A 17,076-nucleotide genomic window follows, 5' to 3' on the forward strand; every position below is an offset into this window, starting at 1 on the left:
CCCAAGGCCACTTATGTAGTCGTATTTTAGTTGTATAGTCATCTGAGCTTTAATGTATTGCCTGTGTCCATCAAATACACCTTTAGCCATCTATCAGCTAAGCAAGCATTAGCTTTTAACCAGTAGTTGCTGCTTCAGCTGAGCCAAGTGGCAACACTTAATATGCCAGTGTTCACACACAAGGGGTACAACTTTGCAAAGCAAAAAACTTTTAAAGAAAAAGGATATTGTGTTTTGAGTCCTATTTTTTCACTTGTATGAGGCTAAGCTGTGGGATATGGATATACAGTAGTAACTCAGGCCCTAGTGATGAACTCAGTCTGGGTGTGAAACAGGTCACTCATAAATAAGGTAATGGTTTCTGTGTAGGCAGGGACTGCCCTAGGTATGCAGAAGTATACTGGTTTGTAAATCAATATTAAAAATATGTTTAGAAGCTCAAATTCACACAACCTTTTGACCTTAAATAATGTTAAAAACACACACCAGAACTCATTAAGGCTCTACGCCCTGAGCCTTTTGGAAGGGTGGTATAAAAGTTTTAATAATAAATAAATAATAATAAATAAATACACACGATCTGGGTGTAGAGCCGAAAGGGGGGTTGCGGAGAGAGCGGGCTTGATCTGCTCTCCCCGCAGACGATCCCTGGCCCATTGCCCACCCAGATGAGCAGTGGCTTTGCTCAAGTGTTTTGGGGCCTGGCCGCGGCTTCTCTGGCAGCTCCAGTGGTTGAGCGAAAGGAAGTTCTGCTGTGCGGCGCCCGGCCCTGCGGAGCCCCAGTAATGCACCATGCGAGTGTGTCTGCTGCAGCTGCAAGCAGCCACATGATCAGAGAAACAGGGAGAGCAGGGCACGCACGCCACTATCCTCGTTCAAGTGGGGGGGGGCATTTAAGTGGGCTTGCCACCGGGAGCCATACATCTCCCATTGCAGCACATGACCAGCCGAAACCAGGCTGGGCTCCCTTAGCCTGGTTTCGGCTGGTCGTGAGAACCACCTCAGTGTCTGAAAAGACAGAATCTTCTTTGCTACCTTTTGTTTGAGGTGGGGAGAAGGACACAGTGCTGCTGCCCAGTCGCTGCTACACTGAAATCCTGAAATTCCCCATTGTTACCTGTGTGCAGCTCCCAATTCTGCCCCCAAGGAGGAAAGTGAGCAGGGTGGGTCTCAAGGAACTGAAAGACAGGCTGGCTGCTTATGAATTGAGTCTTTGGTTAAAAGCAGCTGAGACAGAATGGTGAGTGTGTGTGTCTGTGTGTGTGTTGTACTTTCCAAATAGCCCCAAACCTGACCCACCCTCCCCTCTCTTGCACAGCAAGAGAATGTCTCAAGCTACGGAGCAGAGAAAGGAGTCCTCCCCCGCCCTCCAGTGAGCCCTGAACAACCGTTCCAGCCTGAAGAACTGAGCAGTAGCAATTCTCTTAGGAATTCACGGCAATATTTTGTTGCAGGTACCACTTATTTAGATCTAATTTTGTTTTTTAAATCCTAAGAGGAGCAACAATAAATATCAGGAAAGAGCAGCAGAAAGCCTTTTCTTAATCAATCCTTATTGTTGTTTAAGCACAGGCCATTACAGCTTATTTGAACAATTGGTACCTCTACAGCAAGCCATGCTATACTTACATACATACATTTATATACCATATTTCAACTAAAGTTCTCAAGCAGTTTACACAGAGAAAACAATAAGAAATATAAGATGGATCTCTGTCCCCAAAGGGCTTACAGGAGCTAGCATGGTATAGTGCTTAAGAGTGCTGGATTAGGACAGGGGAGACCTGAGTTCAAATCCCCATTCAGCCATGATACTAGCTGGGTGACTCTGGGCCAGTCACTTCTCTCTCAGCCTAACCTACTTCACAGGGTTGTTGTGAGGAGAAACTCAAGTATGTAGTACATCGCTCTGGGCTCCTTGGAGGAAGAGCGGGATATAAAATGTAATAAATAAATAAATAAATAAAATAAAAAGAAACAAAGTAGACACCAGTAGCAGCCACTGGTGGGATGTTGTGCTGGGGCTAGATAGAGCCAGTTGCTCTCCCCCTGCTAAATATAAGAGAATCACCATTTTGAAAGGTGCTATTTTTGCTCAGTTAGCTACAACCAAAGCATGATTCTACCATGAAAGCTATACAAAACAAAAAGAATTCAAGAGATGTATGAATTAGATAGTAACAATCTGCAGAATACGGATAAATGCAAATTAGCTTTTTGTTTCTTTGACTAAATATTCTAGGGGGTGATGGAGTAATGAATCCCGATTAGGTGGTCTCGAGGGTTTGCCATGGGGATGAAAGTGAGATTTGAATGTGAATCTTACTTATGCACACCACTATGAATGTTTGCTTTCTGGCCAATGAAAATTTCAAGTAGAAACTGGTTTAAGGGTGGGGGTGGGGAGCTCATGTGTGAACATTTCCTAAAAGATTATAGTGGTGTGTAGGAGAATTTTGATAGGCCACAGATGGCAAGAACTACAGCTTCAATAGGCTGTCACTCGCCAGAAATGTACAAGTGAAACTCGGAAAATTAGAATATCGTGCAAAAGTCCATTAATTTCAGTAATGCAAATTAAAAGGTGAAGCTGATATATGAGACAGACGCATTACATGCAAAGCGAGATAAGTCAAGCCTTAATTTGTTATAATTGTGATGATCATGGCGTACAGCTCATGAAAACCCCAAATCCACAATCTCAGAAAATTAGAATATTACATGGAACCAAGAAGACAAGGATTGTAGAATAGAACAATATCGGACCTCTGAAAAGTATAAGCATGCATATGTATTCAGTACTTGGTTTGGGCCCCTTTTGCAGCAATTACTGCCTCAATGCGGCGTGGCATGGATGCTATCAGCCTGTGGCACTGCTGAGGTGTTATGGAAGACCAGGATGCTTCATTAGCAGCCTTCAGCAATTCTGCATTGTTTGTTCTCATGTCTCTCATCCTTCTCTTGGCAATGCCCCATAGATTCTCTGTGGGGTCAGGTCAGGCGAGTTTACTGGCCAGACAAGCACAGTACACTGTATACTTTTCAGAGGTCCAATATTGTTCTATTCTTCAATCCTTGTCTTCTTGGTTGCATGTAATATTCTAATTTTCTGAGATTGTGGATTTGGGGTTTTCATGAGCTGTACGCCATGATCATCACAATTATAACAAATTAAGGCTTGATTTATCTCGCTTTGCATGTAATGCGTCTGTCTCATATATCAGTTTCACCTTTTAATTTGCATTACTGAAATTAATGGACTTTTGCACAATATTCTATTTTTCCGAGTTTCACCTGTATGGCCAGAAACGAACCAGTTCTGATGCTACTTGCCTTCTCAGACAAATACAATGGGGGCAAGCCGAGAGTGGCCCCTCTGCAGATGCGCCAAATACTTGTTGTGCCACATGATGGCCTGCACTTCTAGCCTGTCCTTTTTCTAAATAATTGTTTAGGTAGAGTCTGTATGACTCACACTGGCCTATTATATATATTGAGTAACAAATATGATGACTATTTACCGCTTTTCAACAAAAGTTCCCAAAGCAGTTTACATACATACACATAAAATGGTTCCTTGTCCCCAAAGGGCACACAATCTTAAAAACAAAAACACAAGATAGACACCAGCAACAGCCAATAGAGGGATGCTGTGCTGGGGATGGATAAGGCCAGTTGCTTTCCCTCTGCTAAACGAAATCAATCACCACTAACAAGGTGCCTCTTTGCTCAGTTAGCAGCAGGGGTTATGCACGCAGCACGTGTGAAGAGAGGCTGACGTTCGGACTTTCTGCCTCGTGTCCCTCCCAACGCTTTGGGCCTCCCTTACAACCCCTCCCTTGACCCACGGGAAAGCACTCTGCTGCGCATGCTTGTGAGAAGGGGGGCAGAACCTCGCCAAAAGGACAGCGGCGTTTTGAGAAAGCTTGCAACCCGAAGCAGCTCTCTGAAAACTTCCTCGGCAAGTCAAAAGTCCGACTCCTTCCGCGCCAGAGAGAGAGGAAGTTGTCCGTCGGCCACCGGGGAGCAGGACTCGGGAGGCGCTGACCGACAGGGGAATTGGCGGGCGCCGCCGAGCCAAGCCCGGCGGCTGCAATGCGGACTCCCGGCCTGCCCGGCTGAGGGAGGCGCTGCGGCGGGAGGCCTCGGCCCCTGGCGGGCGGGGGTGTGTGCCGGCGCCGGCTGGTCTCCTCCCCTCCTCATCCGCCGGCGGGGCCGCTGCTCGCTCCCTCCCTCTCTCCCTCCCTGCCGGGCGGTCCTGGCGTTGCCAGAGGCCGCCGCCGCCGCCACCACCACCACCGCTCGGTGGGGTCTGGACGGGGGAGGCGAGCCGCCGCCATCGCCGCCATGAAGGAATGCGAGTATCGGCAAATCCCGCCGGGCACGCCGGCTGCGCCGCCTTCCTCGGAGCCGGCGGCCGTAGCCTCGGCAGCAGCAGCAGCAGCAGCCGCCCCGACTCCGGCGCCCCGGCCCCGCCGCAAATGGGAGGTCTTCCCCGGGCGGAACCGCTTCTACTGCGGCGGCCGCCTGATGCTGGCGCGGCACAGCGGCGTCTTCCTCCTCACGCTCGGCCTCATCGTGGTCACCAGCGGCCTCTTCTTCGCCTTCGAGTGAGTCGCGAGAGCCGCGCAGCCCCCCGCCGGACTCCGGGCAGGGAGGAGAGACCCTCCCCGGCCTCGCCGCGCGCTCTTTCCGCCTCGGACCTTCTCGGGGCTCTTGGGAGGAGGACTCGTCGCGGTGGTGGTGGAGCTGCTGAAAGGAGCCGCCGCCTCCTCCTGCTGCTCCTCCGTCCTCCTGCCCGGCTGCAAAGGGCGCACCGAGCAGCCGAAGGGCTCCCGGTCTCAAAAACGGGCCCTGGAAGAGGGTGGGCTGAATTAAGCGCGGACAGGAGCTCCCTTGCACTCCAGCCCGCCCCAGTCGTGGCTGCGCACCGTGGGGGGCTCTGTCTGGAGTGGGGGGCTCCGTACTTCGGAGGGAAGTCTCGCTAGTTGAGGGGAAAGGGGACTAAGTGGGTGGGGGGAGCATGGTTGAAGCTGAGGAGAGCAGGCCCGGTGCAGAGAGGAAAGCGCCTTCCCCCGCTTTCTCACAACACACTACTAGCAGTGATGCAGACTGGTCCGGCAGGAGGTTTATGATGGACCAAAGGAAGTGCTTCTTCACACTGTGCCTACTGAACCTGTGCAACTCAGTGCCACAAGATGTGGGGATGGCCATTAGCTTAAAGAGCTTTAAAGGGGGATTAGACAGTTTCGTGGAGAAAAACAAATCTGTCAAAAGCTGCTGGTCTTGATGGCTATATGCTACCTTCAGAGGCAGGATGTTTCCGAATACTAGTTATAGGGGAGCAGCAGCAGGAGAGGGGGCATGCCTTCATCTCCTGCAGTGGACTTCCCCAAGGCGTTTGGTGGGTCACTGGGGGAAATGGTCTGCTGCACAAGATAGGCTTTGGCCTGATCTGGCATAACCTTTCTTATGTTTACAATAAACCTGTTACTTCTTATGGTGCCATGAGACATTTTATTTGCTTGCACATGTGTGCGCATGTTTCATTGCAAATGAAAAGACAAGCATGCATAGCCATTTTTTTTAATGTCCCTGTGTTGGAACGCTAAATGTGTTAGATAAAATCATACAGAAAAAGTTCCTCAAAGACACTCTTTGAAAAGGAAGGGAGGAGATACTGAGGGGGAAGGAATTCCCCAGTTGGGGCTGTACCAAAAGGTCCCTGCTCTTCCGGATATTGAGCTCCCCAAAACACATAGTGCAAGTTCTTTCTTGGCAACACTTCTCTAAAACTTTCCCTTCTATGAGCTCAGGGTAGGTTCCCCTGCCATTTATTTTCATGTCAACCTTGCGAGTTATTTATTTATTTTTACATTTTATATCCTGTTCTTCCAAGGAGCCCAGAGTGGTGTACTACATACTTAGGTTTCTCCTCACAACAACCTTGTGAAGTAGGTTAGACTGAGAGAGAAGTGACTGGCCCAGAGTCACCCAGCTAGTTTCATGGCTGAATGGGGATTCGAACTCAGGTCTCCCCGGTCCTAGTCCAGCACTCTAGCCACTACACAAGGCTGTGTGATGGCTGAGCAGGGGCTTGAACCTGAGTATTAATTGAACACTATCCATTGTCACACAACTGGCTTTCCCCATGTTGGCAGTCTAGCCTCTCTCTGCCCCCCCAAAAGTGACTTTTTGTTTAAGATTTTGAAGGTAGAGCTAATATTAGCGAACCATAATAACTGAAATCAAATTTCCATATTTAGAGGCTACAGACCTGCTTTGAATATAACATCCTGGGGAAAATCAATAGGGGAGGGGCAGTTGCCTTTATGCTTGTGGTCCCTTTGGAAGCAGGAATGCCGGACTTCTTGGGTCTAGCTTGACGCTAGAATTCCTATCTTGTGTTTCTCTTTCTCCTACTACACACACATGGTTGCACACCCCAGGATTAGGACTTGTAGATGAGACCATTGAAGCTGAGGAAGCCATTTCTGTGGTTGTGAAAGAGCTCATCTCTTCTGATAAGGAAGAGTGCTTGATCAATAATGTACTCCCAGTCTGAGCAGCAAGGGGGTCATGAAGTTGAACCTTCATCATAACCCCATCGTTGCTCAGGCTAGGAGCACATTATTATTCAAGCACTCTTTTGCATCCACAGAAATGGCTTTCTTGACTCTACTTGTCTCTCCCTGTCCCCGGTTGCCTGGTGTTCCACAGGCTCCAGCCAAATGTCCCTGGCAAAGGCATTCCATCAGGAGTCCTAAAGCTTCACCTCAGTAATAGGTTCCGAGCATCATGGTGTCCCCCTCTTCCCTTTGAGACAGAGGACATCCTATTTTATTTATTTATTTATTAAAAAAATTTATACCACCCTTCCAAAAAGGCTCAGGGTGGTTTACATTAAAACACCATTAAAATCAATTAACAATTAAAACAGAAATTGTAAAACTGCATAAAATAATTAACAATTAAAACATCATAAAACACCAATTAAATAGCCAAACAATTTAAAAAGTTTTAAAAAGCTAAGAAAGCTTGGTTGAAGAGATGTGTTTTCAGAAGTTTCTTAAAAATTGCCAGAGATGGGGAGGCTCGTATCTTAGTAGGGAGCACATTCCACCATCTTGGGGCAGCAGCTGAGAAGGCCCGTCTCTGTGTAGCCACCAAACGAGTTGGCGGCAACTGGAGACGGACCTCCTCAAGTGACCTCAATGGGCGGTGGGGCACATAGCGAAGAAGACGCTCTCTCAAATACCTTCTCATTCTTGGGGTCCGTGAACTCTTCAAAATACTACATTAAAAAGTGGGCTGCCATTGTGAGTTATAATTGTGAGAGGCTCTCGGGTTCTCATCCCTTACAGCCTGTGGTGCAACTGAAATACCCACTTGTACCAAGTGCCATTAGATATCATGAGATGATGAGGCGGAAAAAGCTGATTTGCCTCTTGACTGTATCAAGGAATCTGAGTTTGCAACGACTGAGAGTTGCTATCTTGAGACAAATGATGTCAGCATTCAAGCAGCTAGCTTTGACTGGGATCTTGTGAGAGGCCATTGCCTCCAAAATCTAGATAGGAGCGCAGGCTTCTGTGGTGGTATCTATCTGTCCATCTGTCTTCAAGCTTTTCATTCCTAAATGCCTGTTATAAATGGATACCTTTTAAACAGAGAGCTGCCTGGAAGCCATGTTCCTAGATGTTCATGTGGGCTGGATGTGATATTTTGTGATGAAAGGATACTCTGTACATACTGAGAGGTGTGAGTCAGGTGTGTATATTTAGCCTTGTGGAAACAGGTAGAACTGGGACTACTGTATGGAGGCTGCTTGAAACCACTGCTGTTCCATGCTGCAGCTGTTTAGGATGTACCTGCTGGCATTTGTACTGAATGGTTTGTCTCCTGTGCTGCCAGGATTGCTTGGCAACAGTGTGGGAGCCATTTAGCTACCATGCACAGACATTTTCTAATCCATATTTTATATGTATGTATGTATGTCAATCTATAGACCACTCTTCAATAGGGATTACCAGGGTGGTGACTTCCATATCATGAGAAATGGCTCTGAATTTCTATGTAACATGCATCTCAGAGTCCTGTGAGGCTTTTAACCAGCTTTTAGCCAGAAATGGGACAACATCCTGCATGCATCACATTTCTAAGGTTACTGCCAACCAGGTGCCTAATTGGAAAGGTTGAAATACCTTCAAGAAACGTGTTTGGCTCCCATATTAAAGCCCCACTTAAGAGTCAGATCTTTCATTTTAAATTCACTGTCTGACTGGTGGACTGCATCTGCCTACTGGGATTAGCACTTAGGGATGAATTGTGGGTATGGGTGTTCACGGATGAATGTAAAAGGCTTATTGCATGTCCTTCTGTCCTTGCTCAAAAGAAAATTCAGGGGGCATCCATAGCAGATGACTTGGTGTTGATCTGGTGTGATTTCACAACTGAACTGAGGGATGCATCAGATTCCTTTTAATCCTCTCTTGGGTGGGTATCAGGAAGTATTTGGGCAGTTGCATGTATGTGTTGGAGCCTGTGTGATTATCAGTGCTTATAATAGTAAAATCCTTTTGCAGAGTGGGGCGGGCAGGAGAGAGTGTCTGGCATTTTCCTTATGTAAAGGGCTGTGTTTTCCAGAGCACTGGGCTTGTCTAAAGCCTCTGCTTGCGTGTCCAGCTCAGCTTGCCTTTGGGGGTTATTTAATCTTGGATTTTTAGCAGTTCGGCCGTAGAGATCAGAGCTTGCTATTTCTGACAGTGGCAGAGTAGCGCAGCCTGAGTTGTCATCAGGGTGAGTCTATACTACTGCAGATCCACGGATGACTTTTGTATTGAAGATAGATAGATAGATAAGTTTATTCGGTCATTGACCAGCAAATTTTTGTATTGAATGTCATCTGCACTTCAGGTGTAGTCCTAGCCCCAGGTTATCCTGCCCAGTACTATGATTGTTTTATAAAGCTGTCATCTTTCTCTGGACATGAACTGGCTTCTTGTTCATCCATCCACAGTATTTTGATTTCTTCCAATAATGTTGAAGGAAAGGCAGGAGATAAATAATCTAAATTCAGTTGTTTGCACAAACAGTTTCTTGAAATCCCTTCAGCCTTGGCATCATATTCTCTGACTTTGCTTCAGAGAAGTTGTTAATGCTGATATGAGGACCCCTAAACTGGCTTCATTTCTGTAATCTTTGTCCACCACGATCAAGAGATAGATAAAAAGTAAAGTAAAGGTAACGTGCTGTCGAGTCAGTGACGACTCCTGGCGCCCACAGAGCCCTGTGGTTGTCTTTGGTAGGAGGGGTTGACCATTGCCATCTCCCACGCAGTATGAGATGATGCCTTTCAGCATCTTCCTATATTGCTGCTGCCCAGTATAGGTGTTTCCCATACCAGTGGGGATTCAAACCAGCAACTTCTTGCTCCCTAGGCAAGTTACTTCTCTGCTGCACCATTAGGTGGCAGAAGGAGGAAGCGGGTCTTGGAACAACCAGAATGCTGGGAATGAGAATCTGAGGTAGCAGCAACCTTGGTTTGTGCCTGTAAACTAAAGATGAGACAATCAACATGTGGATGATTTAAAATTAGCCTTGAAAACAGCCCTGGGCCCTTTCAGGAGACAAGCTCTGCCGTTAAAAGACACAAGATCAGGCAAGGCCATTTTTCATGGTCGGCTGACAACCCTGCTAGTGCCAATGTCACAAAGTGCCTTGGCATCTGCGCTTGCCCTGTGTCTTCCACAGCCTTTCTGCCAAATGATCCCACTTACAAATCTGTTTCCCCCCAGAACAGAAATAGCATTAATTTCCCTCACGATGCACAGCTCGTTCCCACTTCTCTACTCAGATCAGCCACCCACCCGTTACCCTTGACAATTCTTATGTTCGGCACTGAGTTTCTCCATATTAATTTCCCTCTCTCGCAGATGTGCCTGCTTATCATGGGGATACATATGTGGTCTTTGATATGAAAACACTAAAAGTGTGTAAATGTAGTGAAGACCTCTGGATCTAAGCTCCTGCTTTCTAAAATGGATCTAGCCTGGATCTTCCCTGCAGCAAGGTGGCTTTTGTGCAGAAGACTAATTCTGAGTGGTTGGTGGAGATGAGGGGACTGGATTGCTGAAGTCTTAATCTTGGGTTGCAGAGCAAGGCGGAAATCGCTGTGCTTCGACAGCAAGAAGTGAAATTGCTGTGGAGAATTAAACTTGCTCTAACCAATTTACTGACTGTGTCTTCCAGCATAAATGGGCTGTGTTATGTCAATGAAATAGTGACAAAGGTGGTCACACTTATAAGACAAAACCAACTGGTAAAAAAAACACACCAAAACCAGGTCATTTGCTGTTTGACTGAAAGTCTTCACTTTGAATTGTGGGATGCAGCAATCGGTTCTGCTGGGAGGGGCTTGTGAGGAGATAAGAAGAACATCTTCAGAATGAATTAGGTTCAGAGATGGGCAACAGACTGTTTGGATCTGGAGGAAAGATTGAAGGAACTGGGCATGTTTAGCCTAGTGAAGAGAAGATTGAAGCGGGACATGATAGCACTCTTTAAATACTTGACAGGAGCAGACTGAATGGGCTTGACCTTCAGTTTCTGGAGGGCAGATTTCAGTTTGACATTAGAAGAAACTTAACAGTGGAATGAAATTACCAAGCATGGAAAGTGGGCTCCATCCTTGCTGGAGGTGTTCAAGTAGAGGCTGGAGAGCCCCCTGCTGGGGATTTCCTGCATCAAGCAGGGTTGTGTTAGATGGCCGACAAGGCCCCCCAGATAAATGCTCTAGCTCCAGTTTGTAGTTTTGCTTATTTCCGAATTTAAGGTGTAGTGGGGAAGGCTTTGAGGGAAGCCTAGGCCTCACTTAGAGCAATTGCTGGGAGGGTGACCCTTTCCAAATAAGGGAGGAAGCCTGGGAAAATCAAAACAGAAGGACTAATGTAGAGGACTGGGTGGGGAATACACTCACAGCCACCTACAGAAGAAGAAAGAGCCTCTTCTTGAGTTGTTCTATCCCAGGAGTGTGCTGAGGAAGCAGCTGTCTGAGAAGCTGCTGGGGAAATGGGAGGCCACAGCCAAGGAGGCTGGAGAAAGTAGGAAGATCCCTACCAGTTCAGTTAGACATGTGCGGGAAGTTACTTTCCTTTACTGTATTGCTTGAATCTGAATTGCCTGGTTAATGAAAATTCTCTCTCTTACAATCTGCTTTATGAAAAGACAATTGTTCTTACTGCATACCTTTAAAAAAATCTAATAATCCTTGTTGCTGAAATGTGCCACTCTTCATTTTGGGTCTGCCTTAGTCACATGGCTTTGGAAGCTTAGGACTGCAAAGCCCTTCTAGGGAGGGTTTTGCCACTTTACCTCTCTCCCCCCACCCCCAATGAATCTTGTGTGGAAAGGGTGGTTTGTTCCACATTAAAATAAAGTGGATGGTGGCAGCCTACCTTGATCTATTACAGTCAAGGATTCACCCCAGTGAACTTCCCCCTCCTCTTCTGGCTCTGGTAGGAGCTATAACATAAGGGAAAATTAGATCCTAGGAAAGTAGGGAAGAATTTACCCATGGAATATGCCATGACCACAAGTTGTGCTGTGAATGAATTTGTAAGGTGGATCAAGGGCCTGGTTTTTAAAAAGCCACAACTGTGTTTTTCTTTTCAGCTGTCCCTTTTTGGCTCATAACTTGACCTTGGCCATTCCTGTCATTGCTGGCATCTTGTTCTTCTTTGTCATCAGCTGCTTGCTGCAGACCAGCTTCAGAGACCCCGGTATCCTGCCCAGAGCCACCCCCAGTGAAGCTGCAGACCTGGAGAAATGGATAGGTGAGCCTCTAGTTTTCGCACTTTTCCTATGGCAAAATATTTTAAAATGCAACTAGTTCTTTGATAGCATCCAAGGCCATTTGAACACCTTCACTTCTTGAGTCTGAGGCATCTTTGGAAGGAGGCAAGGCAGCAGGACTGTCAGTTTTTCCCTGGAGAGACTTATCCTCGTGGAAACCCATGATGTCATTGAGCAGCAGGGCCCTTCCTTGTGATGTAGCGTCTGCTGTCTCCTCACCCTGTGCTCTCCACTTCAGAGCCAAATTACCACATGCTGTAGCAGACAGGGAAGGTTAGAGGCTTTCCGTACAAAAGCAGCATTGTGGCAGAAAGCAGTGGCCGCCTGATTGCTCACTTGGCACAAGGTATCTTCCCCAGCATGGAGCTCTTGATTTCCAGACTGGGCTCTAGTTAATGTTCCTTTGACACAAGGAATACAGAGGAAGGGCTTATGGCCAGCTTCTCAAGAATATCTGGGACTTGAGAGTGTGAATTAATCACAGTAGCAAAATGGTTCGAAAGTGGTGGTAGTTGACAAATTTTCAGCATGTATTCTCTTCAAATAAATGGAATTGCGAGTTCCCAGCTAACCATTGGTACCTAATCTTTCATGAGTAGGGTGAACAATTTCCCAGATGACTCAATCGGATAACTTGGTTCTGTTTCCTTGCCACACAGCTGTTCTTACTGTGGCTTCCAGAAGTAGAGCATGAGGCACCTTTTGCCTTGCAGTTATGGCAGTACTGGGTTCTGTCAAGGGGAGAGGGAATATGAATTAACCAGGAAGAGAGATCTGTTTCTTTGTTCAAGTATTGTTTCAACCCTCTATGGGTTGGAACAACGTCTGGTTCAGTTGGTGTGCTGAATTTCGATTTAGTCTTGATAAGTACCTTGGTCCCCAAATGACCCAAGGTCACTTCTGCCTTGGTCCCCAAATGAGCAAAAGATTTAATGCTGGCTCTCCATCCAGAAGAAAGGACTGACCAGATTATCTTTCACAAAGCTAGTTAAATATCTGTCTCTTGTCAGAGCGCAGGAAGCAAATATTCCCTAGAAATGTGTCTATAACTCAGGGTTGTAAATAATCACTTGTTTGCCTCTAGTGAGTAGGTATTTCCTCAAGGTGACCAGGTAGGGAACTTTAAAAAACAAAAAAACAAAATGATGAAATACTATAGCCTTGAAAACACTACAATCTCAAGTTTTTCTCTAATCAGAATTGGCTTCTGAAAGATCAGGAGCTTCTGATTCTGAACTTGATTTATGTCTCCATGGACTGTAGAGAACAGAACGGATTGAAACAGTTTCTCTACTCTTTAATGTATTGGTTTCTTCTTGATTTGGTGTCTGTATTTCCAAACATAGATCGGGGTTTTTTTCACATGCTGTAGAAGATGGAGGAATCTGAAGTAGGCAAGAGGATTTGATAATTGTATATGCTTATTATATATAGGAATGTAAGACCTAATAAGTAGTCTTACACAGTTATTAAAAACCATTTTGAAGGATTAGAAGGCACCTAAAATATTATATCAAATGCCTTAAAAATTTCACTTATAGTTCTAAAAGAAACTATTTCATAAGGTGCTTAGTGTTTCTGAAATGCTCTGCTTTAAAGCAATCTGTGCTTTAAAGCAAATGTAGAAATTTCAGCAAATCAAATCACAGATCTCCCATATAATGTGTAATTTGGTTGCCATTTGGGTTTTCTGTGTGCACCTGATCTTCCTAATCATGCTGTGCTTCTTGAATTTGCCTGGGTTAAAAATGCTAGTTATGAGAGGACACTTATACAAAATGGTTCATTATGAGAGTAACTTTGTAAAATCTGGATTAAGAGTGTGGATTGCTAATTTTTTTCCTAGTGTCTTTCAAAAAGGGAACATATTTTGGAGATTCAGGTGAGAGAAAGATAAGGAAGTGAGTGGGTGTCCTGTGGAGTTCTGCTAGATTAGGTGGATTCCTAAAGAGCAAGTTGGAAGTGCTAGGAGTAGACAAACATTGAAGCTGTTGGAGTGTTATAACTGGAATGCTTTTTAAAAAAAATAGTGCAGTTTAAAGTATTGAAATTGAATTATGCTTTTGTTGGGCTTTGAGCTGAAAGGTGTTGAACACTGTGTACTTGTACATTTTGTATGTGGGAAGTGGTGGTTTTATATTATAACCCACCCTTCATATTGTAACCCATCTCCTCCACCCAGGAGGAGATGAAATAAAAACCCCGTTAAATAAATCAGAAAAAACATAAAAGAGCTCTGCTTAAGTAGTGAACGAATTCTCAGGAAACCTGATGGTGATGCTTATGTTTGTGCACAATCCACAAAAAACCCTAAATATTTTGGGCCCTTGATACTTTGCTGGTTCCCAGGGACCATGCAGCAGAGGTGGGCAGACTTCTGTTTTGTCTGGTCTGCTTTTTTCAAAATACACTTGTGGCCCAAAGCGATTCTACTATCTTTAAAACTGGCAAAGCAAGAAATGCATACTCAGGATCTCTTAGTAGATAAGGCGTAAATTTCTGTTAAGTTATCCCGAATGTGCACTCCTTGCTTAAGGACATCAGACGAGACTTGCAGGCCTTCCGAGTCCAGTGCATTTCCCAAGAATACCAGTGACGAGCACACACTAGGTGGTCTACCAGAAGCTGATCTATGAAGCTGTAGCCATCTAGCCCAGCTTTGTCTGCTCTGACTGGCAGTGGCTCACCAGGGCCCTAAGCAGCGACTTTCCCAGCACCTGCTGCCTGGTGATACTGGGACATGAATCAGAGACCTTCAACATGCAAAGCTGGCGCTCTCTCACTGAGCTATGACTCTTCGGAAGGCCAGCAGCTCATAATCTACCTTCTGGCCCTCCTGAAGTTACACACAAAACACAATTCCACAGCCTCAGGCATGCAGTGTGGTGCTTGTTGTATCACATATCTGCAGCCAGGCTTGTAGCAGAAGAGGGCATAAAGACTGGAGACAACAGCTTGCCACCAATCCTTGTGTCTTGGAGAGATGCTGCTGAAGGTTAGGCTTCCTGTTCATTTTTCTGAAGGTGTATGAGCACTAGCAAGGGCAATGGTCAAAGGTCAGTGGGCAAGGTACACCTTCTGTTTTGAGGTCAGCTGAATCATGAAGCTTTCCCCGCCCTGAGCTGTTTTTCGTAAGCGAGTGTTAGGTGAGTTACTACTCTGCCCGGCCAGACTTCGCTGACAGCTCAGTCTTCTCCCCACTCTGTCCCCATCCCATTGCTTCAGTTCTGGAGAGGAGGTGGTTGTCAGACACCCATTTCTTCCAGGTCTCTCCTCATTGGCCAGACACCTTTCCAGGAGCTCCACCTGTTTCTGTGGGCCAGCATTTCCTGTAACAAGGATTCCCAGATGTTGTACAACTCCCGTAATCCTCAGGCAAAGGATATTGCAGCTGGGGATGACTGGAGTTGTAACCAACACCTGGAAATCCTTGTTACAGAGAACACTGCTGTAGACTTTGCTTCCTTCTCCAGTGCTGACCAGTGTTCTCTCTGATTTTTTTCATATGTGTGCGGAATGAGTTTTCTTCTGGGCGGCAGTATCAAGGCAGTGTGTGCACACGTATATTCAGAGTGGGACCTTCATGATTAAACCTGAGCGGGATCCAAAATCAACTGAGCGGATATTAAAAAAAAGTGTGAGCGCACACGCCTTAGAAGAAACACCGGTGCTGACCTACTCTGCCCTAAAAAGGCACCCTGGTGGCAGGCTTTTAAGAGGCCAGCTAAGCTCAGGGGCACCTTGAAGGGCCTCCTTGGTGCCGATGTCTCCCATCACCTGGGTAAGGATATGCTTCTCTCACTTTGTCAGGGCCTTAATCCTGAACACCAAGTTTTACAACTTTCAAACATTCAGCATGAGGGGTGTGTGTGTGTCTATATAAAAGAAGCTCTGCAAAAAGACTTCTGCTCCACAGAATTTCTAAGTGGGTCAGTGTGTCCTAAGGCAGGGACTTAGTGACAAGATTGTCACGTTACATCCAGGTCTGCCATTCACCCCGGAAGAGCTTAACGTGTGGATGTTCTTGCCTTCACAGACAGTCTGGGCACCTCCACCTATCGGCCGCCTCCCCGCACTATGGAAATTGTTATAAACAAGTACATGGTGAAGTTGAAATACTGCTACACGTGCAAAATGTTCCGTCCTCCCAGGACCTCCCACTGCAGTGTCTGTGACAACTGTGTAGGTAAGTTCAAGGTGAGATTTCCTACAGGCAATTAGGGGTTTAGGTTCAGGTTTTCCATAATCTTTCTCCTTTATCTGAAGGCAGCCTGAAATTTGAAGGCAGAGACTTGAACTGCAGACAGGGTACCTTCCTCTTGCCAGTCATTCATCTGTGCATTATGGCCTCTGGGTATATGGGGAAGAGAGTACAAAATTGCCCTTTTGTTTGTATCAGCATCCTGTTCACAAAACAGATAGTCATGCAGTTCACATGCTTATAATTAGGGTAGGCCTAGTTTGGGAGCTGTGCACACTCCTGTTTTGTGATCATGTGTGAGGGAAACAGCAAGGTCAGAGCGGGGAGAAGTGATTGTCTGGGAGAGAGGAGCTGGATCAGATCGTGATTCCTCCTACCGTTGTAAAGCAAATTTCTCTCAAATTTGAGAGAAAACCCTATGAGGAGAGACTATGCCTTTGCGGAGCTGCTCCCGAAACATTGATGCATTCACTGTTACATTGTCCACTTTATACTGATGAAAGAGATTTATTTTTATCTCAGTATCTGAAAGATCTCCAAAGCCACTCAGTGGAGACAATTCTTATATGCTTATTAGAAGACAGGGACCCAACAATATCCCTGGTGGTTGCTAAATTTTGTTATACACTGACCAAACTAAGAGAAGCTAGAGCACAGCAATCGGTTACTGTCAAAGATTCCTGATTTTATATATTTGATGACATTTTAGACTTTGTTTCCATTATTGTTTTCTCTTTTTACTGTGTATATTCTGTGTATATTGATGTTTGATCTAAGATCGTAAATAAACATCAACAACAACAACAACAATAATAAAAGCACTGGGTATAAGGTAAGGGTGCTGACCGACCCAGCTCCTCTCTCCCAGAGATCACTTCCTCCCCCTTGGACCTTGCTTTTTCCCTTGCACATGATCACTGAATAGGAGCATGCACAGCTCCCGAACTAGGACAGGACACTTGTCCTACCCTAACTATAATCATGTGAACTGCCTTGATGGATGTTCAACTTAAGACTCCCCA

The 17,076-nt window shown here is 45.8% G+C and overlaps 1 protein-coding gene across 5 annotated transcripts in view; it reads left to right on the forward strand.

The window, feature by feature from the left end:
- The first annotated feature begins 3,723 nt into the window (after nucleotides 1-3,723).
- The window catches only part of ZDHHC18 (zinc finger DHHC-type palmitoyltransferase 18), a 39,389-nt gene continuing 26,036 nt past the window's right edge, over nucleotides 3,724-17,076 (forward strand). For 2 of the 5 annotated variants that reach the window (XM_053267518.1, XM_053267517.1), the window contains exons 1-3: nucleotides 3,726-4,610; nucleotides 11,674-11,834; nucleotides 15,890-16,039. In XM_053267518.1, coding sequence (XP_053123493.1) covers nucleotides 4,348-4,610; nucleotides 11,674-11,834; nucleotides 15,890-16,039 — 574 coding nt within the window. In that variant the 5' untranslated portion in view covers nucleotides 3,726-4,347. Of the gene's footprint in view, nucleotides 4,611-11,673; nucleotides 11,835-15,889; nucleotides 16,040-17,076 lie in introns of all 5 variants that reach the window. The other 3 variants (XM_053267514.1, XM_053267519.1, XM_053267520.1) reach the window with 3 other exon arrangements.

The sequence above is a fragment of the Hemicordylus capensis genome, chromosome 7 (genome assembly GCF_027244095.1).
Source record: "Hemicordylus capensis ecotype Gifberg chromosome 7, rHemCap1.1.pri, whole genome shotgun sequence".
In the NCBI taxonomy this organism is placed as follows: Eukaryota; Metazoa; Chordata; class Lepidosauria; order Squamata; family Cordylidae; genus Hemicordylus; species Hemicordylus capensis.